Genomic DNA, 23188 nt, shown 5'->3' on the forward strand with positions numbered 1-23188 from the left:
GACGTCTCCGGAGGACCATTATCCAACTGTCTCATATACATTTTCTCACTGTTACCTGTTTTATCAGTAAGGGTCCTAAAGCTCATAGATGTTAAGTAGCATCCCCAGGGTCATAAGTAAGTAGCAGAAGTGCCATTCCGATCCAGGTTTGACTCTAACACCTATCTTTTAAACCACTTACAGGTATTGCCCTCCCATTTTTTTAAAAAGCTCATTGGCATATGCTTATAGCCGACCTTCAACTTTGACCGTATCTGTTGTATGTAGAAACTCAAATTAGCTTGATCTCTGGTAGCCTGGAAGCAATTCTCTTATTAAAAAGGTTCACCTTTTAAAATTTGCCCAATATGTACAGGATAATTACCTTTTTTATGAAGCTTTTTTTTTCTGGATTTTGCTAATTCAGAAGGAAGCTTATTTGTTCAATGATGTTGGTTCTGTAATACATAGCACCTGAATCTCTTGATTGGGTATCTTTTTAAACTACATGTTTGTGTTCATTTGAGAGCTGATACAATTCCTTTGCTTTTTGATTGCTCCTATGTTACTTTCTTTATGGACATGTATGCAAGGCATAGTAAATAAATAATTTTTAAACTATTTAAATTAAGATAATGCCATTGGTATCCAAAGCAGTTATTAAAAAAAAAAAACACACAAAAACAATAAAACACCACGTTGAGCTATGGGTATTTGCCGTGGATATTAATAAGGAACCCTGAAACTAATCCGTTGAGCTCTCACAGGAGGTTCAGAGTGCCTTCATGAAACAGCACCTTTTTTAAAAGATGTATTTGCCATTCCGTGGGTGGGTCAGGTCTCCTGTGGGCAGTTGCCCATATACTCTGTCATTAATCTTCTCTATTATTTAAAGCAGACGATTTCACATTATTATCAGCACTAGGTCACACTTTAAAAAAGAAAGATCTGTAAACTTGACAAGAGAGGGTTGGAATGGAATTCAAATGAAAGAACTAGTCAAGGAAGGGATATATAAAGATTTCACTGCAGCACTTGAAATTTTCCATGACCAAAATAGAATTCTAAAAAAGCCACGTTATCCTTCAATTCTTTCCTCTCCACCATTAAGACTTGCTGTTGATTATTTTAACAAGGGATTATCTAAATTTATTGGCAATAGTTAATAGTCCAGGAATGTTTCATCTGTAAATACACTTCTCTTCATGAAAGCCCTCCGCGTTCTTTTTTCCTTTCTAGCTTCACACGTTTCTGGTGATGGAACTTCTGAACGGGGGAGAGCTGTTTGAACGCATTAAGAAAAAGAAACACTTCAGTGAGACTGAAGCCAGCTGCATCATGCGGAAGCTCGTTTCGGCCGTGAGCCACATGCATGATGTGGGCGTGGTGCACAGGGACCTGAAGCCCGAGGTATCACGTGAAGTGCTCCCTCCTGTCACTCAGTCTAACCTTCTTAGTACCAAACACCCCCCACGGCCGGGTGGGCTCTTCTTGTTTCGTTGTTTAGGGCTTTCTGCTAAATAGATACTTGCAGAGATCCCGTTTCTTGGATTCTCTTTCTCTTCTATTTTAGTCTAAAATAAATTTGTCTTTTTTTTTTTTTTGCCAACAGATCATCTTGAGGTTATATTTGTAAGTGTGAGAGCCTTTTATGGAAGAAATACTTTATGCAACAGTTGTGGGCTAAAAATAGCAATGGAAATTTTTGTAGCAGAAAATAATATCCTTTCTATATGTGTATCATTTTAGAGGTTTTTTTTTTAAATAATGTATTGTGAAAGCTTATTTTCCATTTTTGTCATCAAATTGATTAGCTCATGAATAGGAATGTATATAATTCTGTTCTAAATATTTAAACATGAAGAATTGTCTTGGTTTAATTAGTTGTACCATCCCTGTATGTGCTTCTCTTTGCTCATGTATTATATTTATAGAATTGTGTAGCAATGCAGAAGCAGCCCCTTTTTATATATTTCTTCTTTCAAAAGGTTTATAGAAAAGATTCTAGCTCTAGAATATCCCTTTTTAGTATCAAAAATGTGAAAATTCCCCCTTTAGGAAATCATCAAAATAATAATGAAAATTAAAAAACAAAACCCAATAATTTATAAAAGCATAACAATGACTCATCCTTTACCATATGCAAAATTACACATATTTCCTCTTTAAAATAGAACTTCATTTTTAATTACCATGTGATTATAATGCATTGTCAAAATTTTTTTAAATAATAATTTACTTGGAGTTTATTTTTTGTGTTAAACCACAAAAGAATATGTCTCTAAAAGCACCATTTTTTGCCTGTTTAAGTATCTTGGATCATTGGTAGGAAGAGGATGTTTTAAAAATGGAATTATTTATTTTTTTTAAGATTTTATTTATTTATGAGAGAGAGAGAGCACAAGAAGGCAGAGGGGCAGAGGGAAAGGGAGAAGCAGACACCCCGCTGAGCAGGGAGCCCGATGCGGGGCTCGATCCCAGGACCCTAAGATCATGACCTGAGCCGAAGGCAGATGCTTAACTGACTGAGCCACCCAGGCGCTCCTAAAAATGGAATTTTGTGCATCCAAATATAATTGATTCTAAAGCATGTAAACTTCTGTCTGTGGACTTCCTGTTACTGTTATTCATATTACTAGTAATTAGTCAAAAGTGAGTTGTGTTTTATGAACTTGCCACTATGGTCGCTCCCCCTCTTCTTCCTTCATCCGCGTTCTCACTCTCCTACAGAACACCCACTGAAAATATGGTGCTCTGTACATCAGAGATTAGTGATCTATTTTTAAATGTGAAAGCACACCACTTAAATGTTTTCTTGATAGACAAGGAACAAGCATGTAATTTTTTTAATTGAAAAGATCTGTTCCATGACTGTATAGAATTCATTTTCACATGTTTTATTCTTTGATAACTGGCCATCTGTCATCCCATGAGTCTCAAATGAGGCAACTGTCCTCTCCAACAGAATTTAAATTTGCCTTCCTATTTTACTGATAAAAAAGATACTTATGTTGCTTAATTCTTCTTACTTGTTACAAATCTTTTCTTTCAAATAATCATTTGAAATGAAGAATTGTCAGATTATTTAGGACATTCTACTATAGTTATAGCCCTAAATCAAAATAAACTTTGGAGAGATGAAAATGTGCCTTTGTACTAACATCTTCCTAATAAAATAACTTTCACTTGGACTTTTAAATGGCAGAGTATATTATTTCCAGACTAAAAGTTTAATTCCTTTCCCATTGATGTCATATTTTAAGATCTGATTATATATCTTTTGGTTTATATTTATGTGGCCCTGGCTTTCTGCTTAGGCAAAATCCTAAATTCTAGGTCAGCAGCAGACAAATTTAGAAGCTGGCTAACATTCCTGGTGGGCTGCTTTGTACTTTTCAAACTGGACCCCATACTCTTGAAAGATTAAGAAAAACTACATCAAATTAGTTTCAGGTGGGACTTGAGATGAAGCTGAAAGGCCCTTGCTTCCTGCCACCCCTCCCCATGCACACCCAACTCCACTCGGAGAGTGGAGTCTCCTTCATTTCAAGAACGGTGGCTAAGGGAGTCCTCTGCCAGCCTTAATATAGAATAAACTGAAGTCATTTCCAAAGGCTCAGCAGGCTCAGTGAAGCCGGGGGCCAGGGGTGCTTTTCACGCCTCTGCACATAGCCCAGTGCTTGGCCACAGAGGGTCTCGGCAGTCGTTTGCTGAGAGACTTCTCCCGAGTGCAGGCGCGTGAACCCCAGCTCTGACTTAGTGGTGGTGAACCCTACATTCAATCACATCCACATTTTAATTCCATCACAAATTCAGGATCAAGCATTGTATAATAGAACATTTAAGAAAACTTTTTAATATTTTTGCTTTTCTTTCCTCCCACTTTATTCATTTTTAACTTTTGAATGGAAGGTGTAGAAGATTTTTCTTCTTGGTATGAATGAAGCCTTCTGTGATGTCTTTTATTTTAGCTGGAATAATAGTAACAAAGCAAATGATGTTGCAGATCTGAGGAATAATTTAATAAACATAAAGACACATAACAGGTTTTGTCAGGATGTCTGAAGACAATAGAATTGGAGTCACTTACTGTGGGTACTAGCTTGATAGACTAATAAAAGTGATGACTGTGCATCAGACAGCATTTATTAAATGTGTGATAAACACAAAAACAATACAGTAAAGCCTTAGTGACCGAGAAGGCTTGGCAGACGAGGGATTCAAGAGAACAGTGTTTTCTGAATAACTGAGGGATATTATCCATTAAGCATCAAAAAATGTTTAAGTATTAATTGTTTTAGAGAAAATATTTCTGAAATGTAATGTATGTCTTTACCATGTCTTCTTTCTTTCTTTCTTTCTTTTTTGAAGTTTTTTTTAATTTATTCAAGTAATCTCTACACCCAACGTGGGGCTTAAACTCACAATCCCAAGACCAACCGAGCCAACCAGGAGCCCCTACCGTGTCTTTTTAATAGGATATACTAGAGACAGCTATTTTATTTATGACTATTCAATGGACAGATGTTTACCAAAGCACCTACTATATGAGTGCACCAGGTTTTAGGAATAGAGTCATAAATAAGGGGGACACATAGTCCCTGCCATTAGGGAATTATGGCCTAATGGGGGAAGAAGACTTTGAATTTCTAATACCAAGATGCTAAGTACCAGAAAGAAAAAATATGCTAGCAGAAAATAGAAAAAGTCCTAACTTCAGTTTGGTGGCACATGAGGGTGGTATCTCCAAACGAGGAGTAGGTGCACATGAGCCACGTCAGAAAGGACGTTGATGGAGGAGGTAGAGGGCAAATACCATGAGAGAGAAAAATGTAGACAAAGACTCTGACGTGGGAAGAGGCGTGGTACAGTCGAAAAGTGTTTCACAGGACATCATTACAATTGAAATAATATAAAAAAGCGCAAGGCAGAGAACAAGAGTACGCTGACATCCAGCTCCCAGACCCTCCCCATCAGATCTCTCTCTGCATTTGAATCCAGTATCATCGTATAGCTAGATACATAAATGGCATCCCCAAGTCCCAGGACATTATCACGAGAGACTAATTGAAGTGTTTGTATCTTGCAGAATTTATTGTTCACTGATGAAAATGACAATTTGGAAATTAAAGTAATCGATTTTGGGTTTGCACGCTTAAAGCCACCTGATAACCAGCCTCTCAAGACGCCCTGCTTCACCCTGCACTATGCGGCCCCCGAGCTCTTGAATCATAATGGCTACGATGAGTCCTGTGACCTCTGGAGCCTGGGCGTCATTTTGGTGAGTTCATTTCCCTAGGGCCATTAAACCTAGTCGGTTTCTGGATGGCCTCTTACCTGTCTCTCTCTCTCTCTGCTGTTTTTCTTCAAGTTGTGGGGAAAATTGGCAGATTGGTGTACAACCAATGAAAGTTCTGACCCAAGACTATTTCCCTTTTTTTTTTTTTGACATCCAAATGTCCAACAGACACATGAAAAAGTGCTCAACATTGCTCGGCATCAGGGAAATCCAAATCAAAACCTCAGTGAGATACCACCTCACACGAGTCAGAATGATTATTTCCCTTTTTCAAAATTTACATTGGAGACAACATAGGAGCTTTTATTTTGGTTTATTTTGAAATATTGAAGGCACTATGTTTTATGTGCATAAGAGTTTATATAGTTGTTTTTTTTTTTAAGAAGCAATAGTATATTTTCAAAAGATACGTTTTTATTTTGGTTTATTTTGAAATATTGAAGGCACTGCGTTTTATGTGCATAGGAGTTCATATAGTTTTTTTTTTTAAAGAAGCAATTTTCAAAAGATAGGCATATTGGATATAATGTGAAAATAGCAAACTGACTTATTAATAGGAAAACATTAAAAAATACATTCTGGGGCACCTGGGTGGCTCAGATGGTTAAGCGTCTGCCTTCGGCTCAGGTCATGATCCCAGGGTCCTGGGATCGAGTCCCACATCGGGCTCCCTGCTCCTTGGGAGCCTGCTTCTCCCTCTGCCTCTCTCTCTCTGTCTCTCATGAATAAATAAATAAAATCTTTAAAAAAAAAAAATACATTCTGTGAGATTTTCAGATGAAAAATGTAATTAAAGAAGATAATTTAGGATAAATTAACAAATTAATAGATAAAGAGAGAAATATTTATAGTAACTTATAGTAATCATGGTAAGCATGCTTTTCACAAAATGTCCTTGGCTGTGGTGATCAGAAACAGAACATTAAGCTAGAAAAATCTTGGCATGTTTCTTCTCAAAATAGCTTGACTTTTTCTGCATGTAATTTGTAATGCATAATCTTTGAGAGAAAATTTCAGACAAATACAGAAAGATTTAAGGAACAAGTGAAATCACTCATAATCTCATTGTGTGGAGATGATGTGCTCAAGCTCCCCCGCTCCTAACCGCACCCCCCGCCGCCTTCCGCCACCATGTTATGTGTGTTTTCTGTCAGCTATGTGGGATTTTTAACAAATGAGATTATATTACACATGTGGTTTGGGCCTCCAGAGTACATTTAACCATTTCTTTACTAATGAGCAGTTAGTGTTTTCCAGTGTTTCACTAATTACAAACTACGCAAATGAATTTTTTTTTTTTTACATATGTGGCTGAATTTGTCTCATTATTTCCTTGGAGTAGACTCCTACGAGAAGGGCATGCACATCTTTATTTTGACATATATGCCTGGATTTCCTTCTAGAAGGTTTAACAGATCATGTTCTCATCAACTGTATGCGAATACATCATATACTATCGATTTCAATCTTAAATTATTTCCTACTGTTGTAATTTGCATACATTTCTTTGATGAATATTCAGTTTTGAGCATCTTTTCATGTATTTGGACATTCATATTTTCTTTTTTATGAATTGCTGTTTATGAGCTTTGCCCATTTTCCTGTGGGGAAATTTTTCTTATTTTAAAGCTCTGTGGGGCGCCTGGGTGGCTCAGTTGGTTAAGCGACTGCCTTCGGCTCAGGTCATGATCCTGGAGTCCCTGGATCGAGTCCCGCATCAGGCTCCCTGCTCAGCAGGGGGTCTGCTTCTCCCTCTGACCCTCTTCCCTCTTGTGCTCTCTGTCTCTCATTCTCTCTCTCTCAAATAAATAAAATCTTTACAAAAAATAAAAAAAATAAAGCTCTGTGAAGAATTTTAATCCTTTGTCTGCCAATGACAAAAAATCGATATTTTTTTCTGATTTGGTTATTTGAAAACTTTGTTTATAGTAATATGGGACTTTCTTTTGGGTTTTAGGGCGGTTTAATGGAGAATTTTTTTATCTCTATGTAGTAAGATGTCAGTCTTTCCCTTATGATATGTGGCTTTGATGTCAGATTATCCCTCCACCCCTACCCCAACCCAAGATGATAAAAACATTCTCCTAAATTTTCCTCTAGAATTATATTTTATTTTTATACTTAAATCTGTACTCCATCTGGGATTTATTTTGGTGTCAGCTTGTTTTCCCCCAGTGGCTAGCCAGTTGTCTCTACAGGATGGTTCTTCTTTTATTTTTAAGTTTTATATGGTTTTCATTTCAGCAATTTTAAGTCATCATTTATAATTTTCAAACTAAAATTAAATATTAATGAATAAGATCTTTTAAATAAAAATAAACAACTAACTTCTGTAGATTGGAGAGTTTCGTGTTAAGGACTTAAACCTATTACATATTCGTTAGCATTCTCCTAAAAAATTAGTCTAAGTCAAAAGGAGCTTTCCAACTTTAGTAGTAATATAAAATTACCCCTTGTAAAAGAGCCTTTACTTTAAATATAGGTCAGTTATAATCATCACCCTCTTTAAGGTTTTAAAAGACAGTCTTAGACACGCGGACAGGTATTTTCAAGCTTCTGAATGCCGTATCTGTGGAAATAACTTTGTGTAATGGCATGGATATGGAAGCCATGCTTCTCTCTCGAGCTACTTGTCAAGTTGTTAAGACAAGCGGGGGACAAAGAACCGCTTAAGTGATAGCACAGAAGTACGACCACAATATCCAGACTGTGGGAAGTTCTACAGGAGAAATAACCCAGTTTTTCCTGAGACAAAAAAGATAGCCCGAGAACCTATAAACTAAAAGACGCTTCTGAAGCAATATTTACACTTACTTGAATTCTGATTCAAGCAAATTCTAATTTCAATCCTATTTATTAAATTCAAACTCTAAGTCATACAGATGTAACTGTAATAGATATATACAATGTATGTGACCCAGTTGCAAAAATCTGAATATTGATTGGATACTGAATGATATAAAGGAATTACTGCTGATTTCTTTTACGTGTCATCATGGTGTTGTGGTTGTGGTTTTTAAAAAATCTTTGCCTTTTAGAGATACACAATGAAATACAGACGAAGAACAAAGTTAGCACGTGCATTAAACAGTGCTAAAACAGAGTGCTTTGCAAACTTTCCCACATGAATGAATGCATACTTCCAGAAGATCTAGATACAAAGCCTCAGTTATTCCATAGCAAGCACAAAGTTTATTTGGAGTCTCTGATTTGCCTTAGAAATCTATGGCCTTTTGCGGCCCCTGGCTGACTCAGTTGGTGGAGTGTGCAACTCTTGATCTCAGGGTTGTGAGTTCGAGCCCCACATTGGGTGTAGAGATTACTTAAAAATAAAATCTTAAAAAAAAAAAAAAAAAGAAATGGAAATCAATGGGCTTTTTGTGTGTTGTATCTAATAAACATGACTGTGGCTATTATAATATGAAAATAATTTACATTACCCCCGTTGAGTAAAACAAATACTCCAGGAAGCTGCATCATGTAGTCTCATATGGCTTGACTACAACCCAGTCTGCCTCGTGGATATGCAGTCCCTGTCAGAAACATACAGGACTTTAATTAAAATAGAGCTTACCCAGTGTCTTAGCTTGGTCCTGCCATAACAAAATGCCACCAATTAGGTGGCTTGAACAACAGAAATTTATTTTCTCACAGGCTGGAGAGGCTGGAAAGTCCAATACCAAGATGCCAACAGTGTTAAGGTCTGGTGAGGATTTTCCCCTTGGGTTGTAAACAGCCACCTGCTGTCTGTATCCTCACATGGCCTTTCTTCAGTGAGTGTGCCTGGAGAGAGAGCATGAGTGAGCAAGCTCTCTGCTGTTTCTTTTTATAAGGACACTAATCCCATTGGGTCAGGACCCCGCCCTTATGACTGCACGTAACTTTAATTAACCTCCATAAAGGCCCCTGTCTCTAAATATAGTCACATTGGGAGTTGGGTCTTCAACATACGAATTTTTTAAAAGATTTATTTATTTATTTATTTATTTATTAGAGAGAGACTGTGCATGTGCACTTGTGAGCAGGCAGAGGGGCAGAGGAAGAAAGAGAGAGAATCTCAAGCAGACTCCCCACTGAGGGAACCTGAAGCAGGGCTTGATCTCATGACCCTGAGATCATGACCTGAGCCGAAATCAAGAGTCAGACGCTTAACCAACTAAGCCACCCAAGTGCCCCAACATATGAATTTTGGAGGCAAGCAAGCATTCAGTCCCTAAAACAAAGTATTTATGTAGGATAGGATTATGTGCCACCCAATGGGTATATATAATTCCACTTAAAACATAATTTCTCCAAGTGTTTTATTTAGGAGACTTTATTGTTTTACTTTTTTCTCAAAATTTCATTTTGGAAATTTCAGACCTAGAAAAAATTTGAGAGAATAATACTGTAGAACATCTAACATTTTGCTACATTTCCTTTTTCTTTCTCTCGAATTCTGTCTTGTGTGCACACTCTCCGTGTGTGTGTGTGTGTGTGTAGGTACATATATATATGTGGTCACGCACATATATAGATATATCTTTATGTATGTAAATACTTGTTTGCCACACCATTTGCAAACAATTTGCCTGCACAAAATTATTTTTAACACAAGTTGATTGCTGGATAATCAACTAAAATTGTAAGATCCTGGAGTTAAGAGGAGCCTAAAGTTTATTTCTACCTCTTCTAGAGCAGGGATCTTTTCTACAAGGTCCCTGATCACCGGTCTCCTTTAAATATTTCTAAAGATGGAGAATTAGTTTTTCTGCCCAATAGCCTGTTGCATTATTACACATCAGAAAGCAAGAAAACTGTATTTATAAAGGTTACGTTTTTATATTTAGCTACATTCATATCCTTTAGGAATTAGGGTAGGATTAAGAAATGGAATGTATTTTGGAAAACTGTTTGGCAGTATCTACTGAACATATACAGACCAAATGACCCAGCAGTTCATCCTCAGGAATAAACCCAAGAGAAGTTGTATTTTTATGTTCCAAAAGATGTGTATAAGAAAAAAAAAAAAATATATATATATATATACACATATATATATCATGTTTCAAAAATATCCCAAACTGGAAACAAATCAAATGTTCATCAACAATAGAAAGGTATTCTAATCTGGGCTACGTAGAAAGCAGAACCTGAAGCTAAAGTATGTTTCATCATGTTCCTAAGGAGCATAATCCCAGGAGAAAGAAGAAAGCGGAGGAAGAGCAATTGGAGAGCATGCACACGTGGCTTGCTACCTGTTGTATAGTGCAGCTGATCACTTGAGTTCATGAACCAAGACCTCTAAAGAAGCAAACTCCAAGTTTGCAGGGTCCGAAACATGAATTTTTTAAGTGGGCCATGTACCCATAAAATCTAGATATGGGGGCGGTGCCTGGGTGGCTCAGTCAGTTAAGTGTCTGACTCTTGATTTTGGCTCTGGTCATGATCTCAGGGTCGTGAGATCGAGCCCTGCATGGGGCTCCACGCTGGGCATGGAGCCTGCTTACGATTCTCTCCCTCCCCCTCTGCTCCCCCAGTTGCGGTTTCTCCCCCCCCCCACTCTCTTTCTCTTTCTCTAAAAAAAGAATCTAGGTATGGGGGACCCAGCAGCAGCTGATGGTTCAATACAATGCTCAAGGACAGAGCTCCAACCCCACAGGGTATTGTCCTGAGCAGGTGCCTTCACTGAGTTTTTCATGTTCTAATAGACCATCTATCAAGCCAACCCAATTTCCTTTCTTGCTCCATCAGTTGGTCATCGGGAACCCCTCCTCAGTGAGGCCATTGGCTTGAGTTAAGAAGTGTTGATGCAGCAGAGATAGGTAACGTACACCCGTGGATGTAACTTACTCCTGCCTTCTGGACCTCCTAGGGCTGGTTCTAAGTGTGCCATGTCCATAGTACATGGGGTTGCTGCTGCGACTTTATGAGTCAGCACAACTGCTCACCCTAGCACACGATGCACTGCTCTTGGTATCCCTTCTGTGGGCACGCAAGGTCTACTAGGAACCAGGAGCATCCAGGAGCTATTTTTCAGAGTAGTTCTCTGCCACAGAAGGCAAGAACCCCACCCCAGAATCCTTCACGTCTGCTCTGCGACTCTCCTCGTGCACTTGCCAGAGACTCTGCACAGCATTCTTACCTTTCACAGATACCTCTACCACAGTCGAGTCAGCCAGATCCTAGGGCCTCGGTAGCAGGGTGGTTGTGTTACAGCTGGGACTTGCTGCGGAATCCTCTTTACTCCGGGTCCCACTTAAAACTGGTAGCCTCCGCAGTCACTTGATAAACGGATTGGAGCAGTATTCTCGAGAAGAGCGATAAATGCCGTCACCAAAATCCCAAGAAGCCCACTAAGTCCTGTGCCTCTTTCTCAGTGGTACAAGGTACAGCAATTTGTCTTTCAGGGGCAAGTCTCTATGCCCCTAACCATGGGAGCTCTAAAACGTTCTTACCAGTGTGACAGTTCCCTGAATGTTTGTCCAGTCTGTCTCCCATCCTCTGGCGTTCATGTGCTTAGAAGGCATTTAGGATACGCTAGTTCCTGCTCACCAGGTCTCCCTTCGTGAAGACATCACTACAGAGGGCCAGCATGGGGTTCTTGAGAATGTCGAGATGATCGAGGGCCTAACAGACTGTATTATAACAGAGTGGGAGAGTTCGGACAGCTCTCAGACAAGACAGTGAAGGCTGTCCTTGCCACATAAGGACTTACTGCTTTGATCTTTCCTATTGATAGAAATCAAGAAGAATCTAATGACCAGATCAGTAGGTGCTTATCAGTGCCAGCACCATATTGACTTGTACCACATTCAGCGTGGCAGCTGATCCCGGCTGGTCTGTTCTAGCCAGGACCCTCAGTTCCTTTGGTGTGGACACTCTTCCCTGTTCTCCTAAATTCTTCCTCCCCAGGGACCGCACTCCTTGATGTGGTTGTGTATTAGCTTTTGCTTTAGACTCTGCTCTGTGGGGAACCTGGGCTAAGATAGTTGGTGCCAGCAGTGATCTAGAAAGTGGACCTTTAGGAAGGGACTTTAAAGTTGCATGGCTCGCTGTTCTGATTCCCCCACTTTGCATCAGGAATGCGGTCCCTGCTGCCTCCCAACCAGAGAAAGAGGAGGCAGGGAAAACAGAGTGAGGTTGGGTGTCCCACTGAGCTGGCTAATGCTCTTACCAAATGCAGTGGGTTGCTCAGTCCTGTTACATTTATTATAAAGCTGAAGAAACAGTCTAAGAGAGCTTAACAAATTTGTCCAACTAGTAACTAAACAGCTAGAAAACAGAAGCTGGTAAGTAAAAAAGCAGGAAGCCAGGTCTGTCTGACTCAAAAGCTCATGTTCCCCTCCCGCCGTGTGTCTTGTCTGTGGAGTAACATGGCAGATGGCGGAGGCCCTGGTCACACCTCGCGGAAAGTTACACCGTGCGGGTGGGGATGGTTGCGAGCTCGAAAGAAAAATGGCCTTCTAAGGAGACTGAGCAGCTGGAGCGCCGTCAGGGGGGCCGAGGAGCTGTGGGTGCGGAACGCGGGGCGGGAACCCCGGGGACCTCAGAGGCTGAGCCGGGAGGGCGGGCGAGCGGGCTGGCGGGCGGGCGAGGGCGGAGCCTGCAAGGTGCCAGCAAGGTGCCCGGGCCGCGTCAGGACGTCTGCGCAGGGAGACGCTGGGGAAAAGCTGTAGGCTGCTGAGCGTCACTGTGCGGGGAGGGTAAAGGAGACGAGACTGAGGGAGGTTCTTGGTTTTCTTAAATAGTTGCCATTGGTCTTCGGGCGTCTTCGCAGTTCCCTCCTTAGAACAAATATCTTCGCGTCAGCTTGCTCCGAGTCAGTGCCCGGAGTCTCTTCTCCTCTTCTCCTCTTCTCCTTGGCGCCTTCGATTTTCACACCCTCCATCCTGGCGAGCAGAGCTCTGCTCTCTCAGGCACAGGGTTCCCGTACAGAAAGTCCGAGTCCGCCCGGAGCCTCCTGGTCTCTGCTCTCCTCAGAGGAGCCAGGTTTCTTCTCTCTTTCTGGCGCCTCATTCCTTCGTGTTCAGTCCTCCCCGCCCAGGGTTTGTGGGCTGCCCACCTAATTGTATCTCCTGCTTTCCCCTCTTAATGTCCTTTTTATTGTCCGGTCTGGGAGCGTCCATCTTTTCTGAGCGCCGGTGCGTCATGACGGTGAGCCTGCTTGTCACACACGTGGCCGCAAAAGAGAAATGGCGGAGTCCTTCCAGGTCACTGGGACTTCTCCCTGGGTGCCCACCTCCTCCTGAGGGCTGGGCTTGAAACGGAGACCCTCCTCTTTGTGTCCCTTCGTAAATAACTGCCATGGTGGGCGGGCTCCTACTGAGAGCACCAGCCTCTGCTCGCTGTGCGGTGCTTCTGGGGGCTCTGCGCTCGGACACTGTCGCTTCACCCCACCATTCATGGCCGTCTGTCACCTCCGCGGGCCTGTAAGTCTCTCAGCGAGCAGAGAGAAAACCCTCCAAGAACTTTAAAGTCTATATTCTGTCTCTGCTGCAAAGACAAGCCTTACTTAGTTTCTCAGTTTTTCTGTTGACTTTTTAAAGGGCAAAAACCTTAAACATAAATTTTCAAACACATGGCCACAGTGAAAACAGGTGGTTGTAGAGAATTCAATTTAAACCCACGATGAGAAAAATAAAATTAAAGTGGTAATTACAACCAAAATAGGAAGGCCTCAATTAAAAATGTTTGAAGCCCTTAACCACAGTTAATGTCCTGAGGAAAGGATGTATTGAACTGCATAGAAAAAAAAAAAAAAGTTATTGAAAGGTTCTGCTATCTCTCAACTTTCTGTTAATATTAGTACTATCTTTTCTGAAGTAGTTGGAGTATCCTTGTTTTGTTCTTCTTGCTCTTTACATTTTGATCTAATAAGCTGTCTCATTTTATTTACAAGGCTTTGAAATGTGTTTGTTGCTTCAGTGATAGAAGTCTACATAATCTTTTAAACCCAATAATGCTAGTCGTAGTATTTGGTAAATTATGCTGATGAAGTTAGTAATGAAATGACTAGCATGGCTTTGACAATGACTTTGGCAGACATTCTGTTTTGTTCCTTTTTTTTTTTTCTTGATAGTATACAATGTTGTCAGGGCAAGTTCCATTCCAATCTCATGACAAAAGTTTGACATGTACCAGTGCGGTGGAAATCATGAAGAAAATTAAAAAGGGAGATTTCTCCTTTGAAGGAGAAGCCTGGAAGAATGTATCCCAAGAAGCTAAAGATTTGATCCAAGGTAAGACTCTAATGAAACTTTATATCGTGTATGATGTGTGGTGATTGAAGTGGAATCCTACCCATTCACATATATCTGTTAATTACTCAAGAAATTCACGTGTGTTCTAGAAGGTTTCCAGGTTGCTCTACTGAGCCTTATTTTTTTCTTCACTATCCCTTACTAATCTTATCCACATCTGCAGGGTCCACAGCATCTCAATCTAACACCTCCAAAGTGCACTGACACTGTTTGACTATCCTTTCCCCCAAAATATGCCCCCTCCCATCCCCCTCTTGCACTGCCAGGCAGCCAGAATGGGCGTCACCATCCGCCCCCCACCTTGCTCGCCTTCCACAGCCAGCCACCCAGTCCTGCAGTTCAGCGTCCGGCCTCACCACCCCCTCGTCCCCATTCACATGGCCGCCCTCAGTTCCCGCCGTCCTTTCTGTCCTGAGAGCCCACAGCCCCTTTCAGTTCGTCTCACTGCCTCTGCCTTTACCTGTCCGGTATCAATCAGCAGAGTGACCTTCCTCATATCCAGATGTGACCATGCCCCTCTTCTGCTAGAAGTCCTTCAGAGAGGCCCCCGTTAGCTTCAAGTCAGACTCCCGTATGGGAGCATTTGAAATCCAGAGCCTTTCAGGACCTGGCCCTGCCTGCCCAGGCCTCCTGCTACCCTCACGCTGCCTTTGAATTCTTCAAATGTGCCAGCGCTCAGATTCCCGCATGATGCCACGCTTGTTCTTTCTAATCCTGGGGCACCCCTCTTCATCCAGCCCACTTGTCTTCATCCTCCAGGACTCATCTTCTGGAAGCCTTCCAGGGTGACTACACTGCGGTCAGAGCCGTGCCCTTGGGTCGCCGACACACTGTGTGTGGGAATGTTGCTATTGCGCTTGTCTCCTGATGCTGTCAGAGTTAGTTTTTGTCTGTGTATCTCCCCATAGCTCCTCTTTGGGTCTCCATCTCCACATCTCTAGTGCCTTACTGCACTCACTGGCTTGTACAAGGTGTTTGTACATGAATGAAGTACATCTAGGTATTCCCTGTTCCTGTGGAGCTTCCCAGTCTTTGTGTTGGGTGCCAATTTCCTCCTGATTGAGAAGCCAGTTAGCCTGCAGTAGACGTAGGCTACTGTGGGCCTTGTCATTAACATTCAGGATTTACTAGGGGATTGAAATGTATATGAAAATGTAATGACCTTGGTAGAAGGTTGACGCCTTATTGAAACCATTGTGTCATGTGAACCTAATTGAGATTTATGTTTGAAACAAATCATAAAATAAAAATGTCTTAATTATTCCCATAGGACTCCTCACAGTCGATCCAAATAAAAGGCTTAAAATGTCAGGCTTGAGATACAACGAATGGCTTCAAGATGGCAGTCAGCTGTCCTCAAATCCTCTGATGACTCCGGACATTCTAGGATCTTCGGGAGCTGCTGTGCAAACCTGTGTGAAAGCAACCTTCCACGTAAGGCCCTGCGCTCTGCACGTGGCAGGCGGGTTTGAAAAGGAATCAGATGTGTTTACTCCATAACTTCTGAGACGCACTCTTAGTAGGACATTTGAAAGAATGTGTTATTTTCATTCTAGGTGTGTTTTTATAAATCTCTCCATGATCTAAACACATTTATTAAAACAGAAAGTATGTGGGGGACCCGAGTCACTGCTAACCCACAAAATACTTATTTGACATTTCGGATGAGTTTGTGAGTGAGGCAGTAGTTTGATATTTGAAGAATTGAAATTTTCAGTAGATAATGAATATAATATGCATTATATTGGAACTTTTATCTCTCAAATAGCCTAACTCATTTTCTTTAAAAGCTGTACGTAAACATTAGGAACTAAGGCACGTGTGCCAAGTCCGTTCACTCCCTCAGCAGCCATTTATGCATTACATATCCTAGAGACTGTGAGGGATAGGGAATAAGAGTATGTGTGCATTTGTGCCAAGCAGATGCAAATGCTTGAAGATAATTGTATAAGGAATAGAGGAGTTAGGGAGAAGTAAATTACCTCTGAAGGGATTATCTTGAGAGAGGAAAAGGGATAGCATTTCTTTTTCAGCTGCAGAAATGGATTAAAAATTAATGAACTCGGATATGTTGAGGTGTGAAGGGATTAACTGCAAGAGTTTGTACAGATGATCCTTCCCGGTGACATTTGATGCAAAGCTATCAAGAGTGACACCCAAACTTGAGGCTAAGAGAAGTGGGGACAGGCAGCTGTGAGGAGAAAGCCAGCCTGAGGGGGGTGGAGCTGAGCCTCTCTGTGCAGATCAAGTATCCAAGATACACCCCAATTACCCCGACCTGGAAGTGGAGAGGAGGGCCCATAACAGATCCAGTCTGCTCTGTATGGGGTTTTGTGGGCAGAATTTTAAATCTCAGACACCGAACTAGTACAAGTAACAGGGGTTGAGAGGTTGGTGTTTTTTATTGAAAGGTAGCACTAACTTCTTCGAAAGATTTATGAGAATCCTAACTCCTGAACAGCCTGGCTGGTTTGATTGAAACAGAGCCCTTGAGACTCTTCCCATGAGCTTCCATACCCTGCCAGGAGGTTTGCAAATGGGATGGTTTTCAGGACCTTGTTCCCAGAGCAACTTGCAGCTGTGGTTGCCAACCGAAAGTTGTCTTCTGCCAGAAGTCCTAGCTTCCAAGAGAACTTGGATCCCTTGACCTTTACAGGGGCTCCCTTTCTTTCTCCCCTAGGCCTTTAACAAATACAAGAGAGAGGGGTTTTGCCTTCAGAATGTCGACAAGGCCCCTTTGGCGAAGAGAAGGAAAATGAAGAAGACCAGCACCAGTACAGAGACACGCAGTAGCTCGAGCGAAAGTTCTCACTCGTCCTCCTCTCACTCCCACGGGAAAACCACGCCCACTAAGACCCTGCAGCCCAGCAACCCCGCGGACCCCACTCACCCAGACACGCTCTTCCAGTTCTCGGACTGAGTGGTGCGGGGACGGTAGGAGTGTCACCGATGATGACCCGTCCGCACCTCGAGTGCCCTCAGCATGTGCCTGAGATGATGTCTTAACGCTTTTCAAACCGTGTCCTGTTGGTCTTCTTGGAAGCTGCCTCTTAGGGAATTTTTTCAGGAAAACCCAGTTGGTTATCCTTGTCCAAAAGCACGGGACAGAGAATGTTACTGTGAATAGAGCACCTGTTATACCGTTCAGCAGCCTAGCATGATGCCAGTGGGACTGTTCTGGAAAGAGCAAAGGTGTCTGTCTGTAAATCTAATTAGGGACTGGTTAGGTTTGAGCTGTTTACAGAATGAGTTGCAGGTTTTTCAGATGTCTGCCACCAAGAGTCACTCGTACTGTGATGATGATACCTTTTGCTTTGCCTTGTGGACAGCGTGGGTTTTTAAGAGATTTGCACCCCCTCGAACAGTGATTTATCAGAGGAAAAGGTCTGAGGGTTTTCAAAATGATTCTGTAGTGAATTGTATGTGTGGCGTACATTTATTTCTTGAGAGAGGATTTTAACTTATTGTCTTTATTTTATGGTTACATATGATGGTAACCTATTATTATTAATCTTTTTCTAAAAAGTAAAAAAAAAAAAAAAAGTACAGAAACTTAAGGTCCCATGCTCTGTATTTGGGATCCGTCTGAGATGCATGCTAAGGACATATGTTTTTAATTTTGCACTGCTCTTTCCTGGCGATTTGTTTTAATGGTTATTGCAAAATATTAAGGTACAGGTCTCTGTTTTAAGTAATATTGCACTTTATGAGAGAATACGAATAGAGCAAACTGTTTTGTAAAGTGCACTGTTCAAAGCATACGTACTGCATTTTTGCCGGTTTTTCCATTATCCACTTTAAATTTGTCCTTGCATCCCCCTTTCTACCTTGTATGCGCAAGTGGAATGGGCATAATCATAAGCCACTTAGGCACCGATACGAAGAAAATCGGAAGGGAAATTCTGTGAAACACTGTGCTTCACGTTTGTACACTGTGTCGTGCTGCCGCAAGGCGCACCCTCCTGTAGGCAGGTGTTATGTACATAGTATTTTAGAATCATGACTATGACTTGTCTTGAAATTTTTCTGTTAAATTTTAAATCCAGAAAGCATATTTTATAAACTTATGCAGAGCACCTTTATTGCTCCAAAGTTCTGAATTCCTACAGAAAACAAGTGCTATGTGATGAAGACATTTCACTGAAAGATTGCTGCATTTTCAAATACGATTAATTCATTCCCTATGCAAAAAAAGAAGCGATAGGATTTGTATGTTGTATTTTCTTTTAAAGCCATCACACAAAATGTCAGGACTGAGAAAAGTGATCTTGGCTATGTTTACAAGAATCATGCTTATTAAAAAGATAATGCCCGACCTGTTTATTTTATAATTTTTGTTAATGATAACCTCTTGAGCATTGGTTTGGAATTTGGGCATGATATTTATTTATTCCTTTCTTGAGATGATAGCAGCATTAATTTCAACCAGTTATGAATACTAAAAATATTGCGCTCTATGTAATAGTAGTATATTTATTACTAAATCAATGTATATATTAATAGCACAGGCAAAAAATGGCAAAATTAAAATATTTTCAAAATATTGTATTATTCTGTTCACATTTTTGTTCACAGTGGTTATTGGAAATAACTTTCTATACTTTTCAGTGGCCCAAATGGCTCCATGATTCTCATGAGTCAATGAAAGTTTTGTACCCCTAGCTTGCAATCTTTCCTGGTCATGATGGGAAATCTTTACATGAATTATTACCAACCTATAGCAAATTCACAGAATGTGATTCCATCCAGGTGCAGCGATTTAATAACCAAGAAAATGTCCATTTATATCTACAGTTATATTGAATAGGTTTGGAAATGTCTAAGTTAGCTCTTCAGGACATTTGTTAAACTGTGCATCCTGGTAGGAAATACTAGTTGTAAAGTATAAACTAAAGGGACTTTATTGCTAATGGAAAATGATCCAGAAAAATAGTTAGCATACCCTAAGGATTGTTGGGCGTCATTGACTCCCGGAGAGTGAAATTGAGGGGTTTCCTTTTCCTCTGTTCTCAGTGCCTCTTCTTCTGCAGGACCTGACAGAAAATGGAATGGGTGAAAAGGCAGGCAGAGTAACAGGAGGAAGGACAGAGAAGGCTAGTCCATCACAATGAGGCTCCCTGAATAACCCAGAATGGGCTTTTGGAAGAACCTCAAAAAACGCTCGGAATGGTGCCCCCTTGTCAGATACCTTCATCCTCACCCTGCTTACCAATGCCAGAGAGACAGCTCTGATGCTGAGTCTGCAGCACTTAGACTGTGTACAAGCTCTTCATGGCTGGTGACTTGCACTTTGAAATTCACAAAACTTTCACTGAGTCATAGCAGGAGTAAACTAAAAAACACTTCAAATGAAAATGTTCAGTGAAAGGACTCTTTTTTAGTGTTAGGAGTAAAAAAGAAGTAGATCTACAAAAACCAAATATAGACATAAATTTATATAATATTAATTTTGGAGGTAAGGCCAAATCACCTCTCCCCTTTTTCCCTGATTGATTTTATTTGCATGTAGTTTTCACACCATCATAAACCCTGATGCATATATTTTATGACTACATATGGCTGGTTGAGAGTCAAGCAGGTAATAGATGAAATACATTTTAAAAGACCGGTTTCTTCTACTTCTTAGGCCAGATGCTGTGGCTGACTGAGTTAAATTAGCTATTTTGAAGTTCATGAATTCTTCCCAACTTCTATAAAACAATGAGTCCGTGAACCCCCTGGGACCGAAAATCAAGCCACCTGGAGTTAATTTCAACATGCATCTTTGTGTTGGAGTTGCAGATTCATTTGCCCAGGAAAGAACGCTTTTTAATATTTTTCTATTGCTACCGATTTCTTAAATAACTATGTAAAGGCTACATGTAAAATACAAGGTAAGTTACTTTAAGGAAGCTTGTGAGGATAACAGTAACTCTTTTTTTATAAGGGAATTTCTTTTGTATCTCACTTTACTCTTTTTTTTTTAAGTATACAGTTGCTTGTCTACTCATTTCCCGTGCTGCCATTTCAAACGCTGTTATTATCATATTTATGAAGGTCAGGGTACCTCCGAATGGTGGGAGTCTCTAAACTACTGGCCCCGTTTGTGCCTTCGGCCACCTGATTACTTTGAGTTTGCACGTGGTGGCCAATAATAAGAACAGGATTTGGATATTCATTTTATCACACTTGTAATATTCTTTAAGATCTAAATAAATAAGTTAAATTCTGATGTGCCACTTACACCGTATCAAAACAATTGTCTTATAGATGAATTCTCGTAACATAATGAAATACCATACAATTATTATGACTTTGGCCCCTCAGATGTCCTTCACCATGACACCCGGCTTCTGGCCTGTCATCACTTCTATCCCCTACATGAATGCCCATCTGCACTCGATACCATTGTCTGGCACTAAAAAGAATGTAGCAGGCTCTCACGAAATTCTGAATTTAAGTGCAAGTCATTCCAAAACTCCAAGAAAGGGAAAGTAATCAAAAGATAACAGAAGAAGTATGCATAAATAAATATTTTAAGTCTCATCTACCCAAAGGAAATAGCTGCTACAGCAACTTAGAGGTTTTATTCGCTGGCTGTTTAAGTGACTTCCCTCCAAAGTTGTGACATTCTTTGGGGAGAATATTTTTCTTGAGAGCAGTTATTTAAATCATGTGTATATGAGGACAACGTGTTTTTTCAAGGGGGCAGTATTTTCCATCCTAAGAACATGGGGTTAGCCCTGTTTCACTTCTCATCTTCAGCATTTCTTTCTTCTGAGCTTTCAAGATCTCGCTTCTGAGCCCTGTTACTTGGCCACCCAGCTCTCTGTTAGGTTAACTCAGTAAATGACGGTTCCCCAAGGGCATTGTCCACCTTCTGGTTCATAAATTCGTGAATGAAGCAGGAACCAATATTTTACATTTTCCTACTAGTAGACAGAAAAGGAGTACGAAACTGAAGTATCTCCCAATTCCATCTGTCTCGACTTGTTTGCACTCATCCAGCTAGGTCCTGTTGACTGCCAGCCATTTCCTATCCATGACGACTTCCGGCCACATGGTAAAAAGCTTGTTATTTTGCATCTAGAAGACTTGGATGAAAAAACAGGATTCTTGGTCGTTACTCATCAGGCTTCATATTCCTGGCGTATTTCCGCGGGGATGGGTGGAAGGACATTTTGTGATATTTTTCTAGTTGGAGTGCTGCTTCGGTTATCAAGAGTTGAATGCTTCAGATAGGTCAAGCTGGTATTTACCACAGCAACTTCTCTGGACCATAGGCAACTGGGATAATATTCAGCTCTGTGTCATTTCCATTGCTTTACAATTTTAATTTGTATGGTTTTATAAAAGTAGTCTCCACTAAAACAGATTCCAGTTTCATCCTTGTTCCTTCCCATATGGAGGAGTTTTATCTTTTCATTGATGTTTTAAAGCCCTATACTAAGAGAGGTACCTGGGTGGCACAGTTGGTTGAACTTCCAACTCTTGGTTTCGGCTCAGGTCATGATCTCAGCTTCATGAGATTGAGCCCCGTGTTGGGCTCTGTGCTGAGCGGGGAGTCTGCTTGATATTCTCTCCCTCCACCCTGCCCTCCCCTCATGCTAGCACACTCTCTCTCTCTAAAACAAACAAACAAACAAAAAAAAGCCCTATACTAAGAAAGAAGAATAAAATAGAACAAAAAAAAAAATGCCATGACTTGGAAAAGGAAATTTAAGTATGAACAGAATACTACAGATTTATTTTTCTGCTATTTCCGCTTGTAGGTAGTTGGGATAACCATTGTTTCTCTTGTTTTCTTTGTTTAAAATCCAGTTAGGTTAATGAGCTTGACATTCTTCACTGCAGTTTTATTTTTAACTTTCTGAGAGGCTGGTCACGGAAAATGTGCACTGTTGTGTTGAAAGGATGTGTGACAATTATCCTCATGAAAGACTTGCTGGCTATGTAGACATTCGATCATTTATAACAGTTTATTTTAGGTACTCTAGTGCGAGCCTATTTGCTAAAGTTATAAATACCAGTAGAAGGAGAGATTAAATGTACAATCATTCTCATTCTTTTGATGAATAAGAAGGGAAATACAAAGGTGCTACATTACACATAAAGTTGATGCTTTAGTGCTCAAGTTCTGAAAAACATCCTAAGAACTTTAGAAGAAGAGGAAACCACATTGATACATACTCAAGAATTTTTGAAAGACTGGCATTTTAATGTATAGCGGGTGTACTTCTGTCTAAACAGATATGTATCCTTGGGTGTGGAATTGCTGAAAATAATCTAAGCTGCAATAATCTATGTAACTATGTGTATTCTTCCTCAGTTTACAGAAGGACAAGAATTTGTCTTCCTAGAAAGTAAGTGGAAGATAAAAAGATGAAAAACTTTGTTTTTCTTCTGGGTGAACGATGAAGAGGCGAAGGATAGTCCCACCGTGGTTCAGTTGAATGCAGGCCACCCATCGCCATCTGTGGTGTCTTCCCTGCCTGCAGTAATTGTACTGTTTCTTGCTTTGTTTTCTGGCTTTCCAGTTGTACGACTGCACGCAGTAATGTTTCCCCACACTGATACGTCCCTCACTGCTTCTTAACATATCCAGGTATTGACTACTGTTTATAGCTTGTAATTGAGATCAGAGAAGTACTTGATTGGGGCAGAGAAGGGAGCACTGGGGATGAAAAGT

The 23188-nt window shown here is 40.7% G+C and overlaps 1 protein-coding gene across 1 annotated transcript in view; it reads left to right on the forward strand.

Moving 5' to 3' along the window:
* The window catches only part of RPS6KA5 (ribosomal protein S6 kinase A5), a 193420-nt gene that overhangs the window by 158685 nt on the left and 11547 nt on the right, over positions 1-23188 (forward strand). Inside the window, exons 13-18 of the mRNA XM_081830060.1 lie at positions 1219-1389; positions 5069-5260; positions 14340-14499; positions 15791-15954; positions 17201-20393; positions 22829-23104. Of these exons, the coding sequence (XP_081686186.1) occupies positions 1219-1389; positions 5069-5260; positions 14340-14499; positions 15791-15954; positions 17201-17440 (927 nt within the window). The 3' untranslated portion in view covers positions 17441-20393; positions 22829-23104. The remainder of the gene's footprint in view (positions 1-1218; positions 1390-5068; positions 5261-14339; positions 14500-15790; positions 15955-17200; positions 20394-22828; positions 23105-23188) is intronic.

The sequence above is a fragment of the Leptonychotes weddellii genome, chromosome 9 (genome assembly GCF_054177405.1).
Source record: "Leptonychotes weddellii isolate Sample4059 chromosome 9, ASM5417740v2, whole genome shotgun sequence".
In the NCBI taxonomy this organism is placed as follows: Eukaryota; Metazoa; Chordata; class Mammalia; order Carnivora; family Phocidae; genus Leptonychotes; species Leptonychotes weddellii.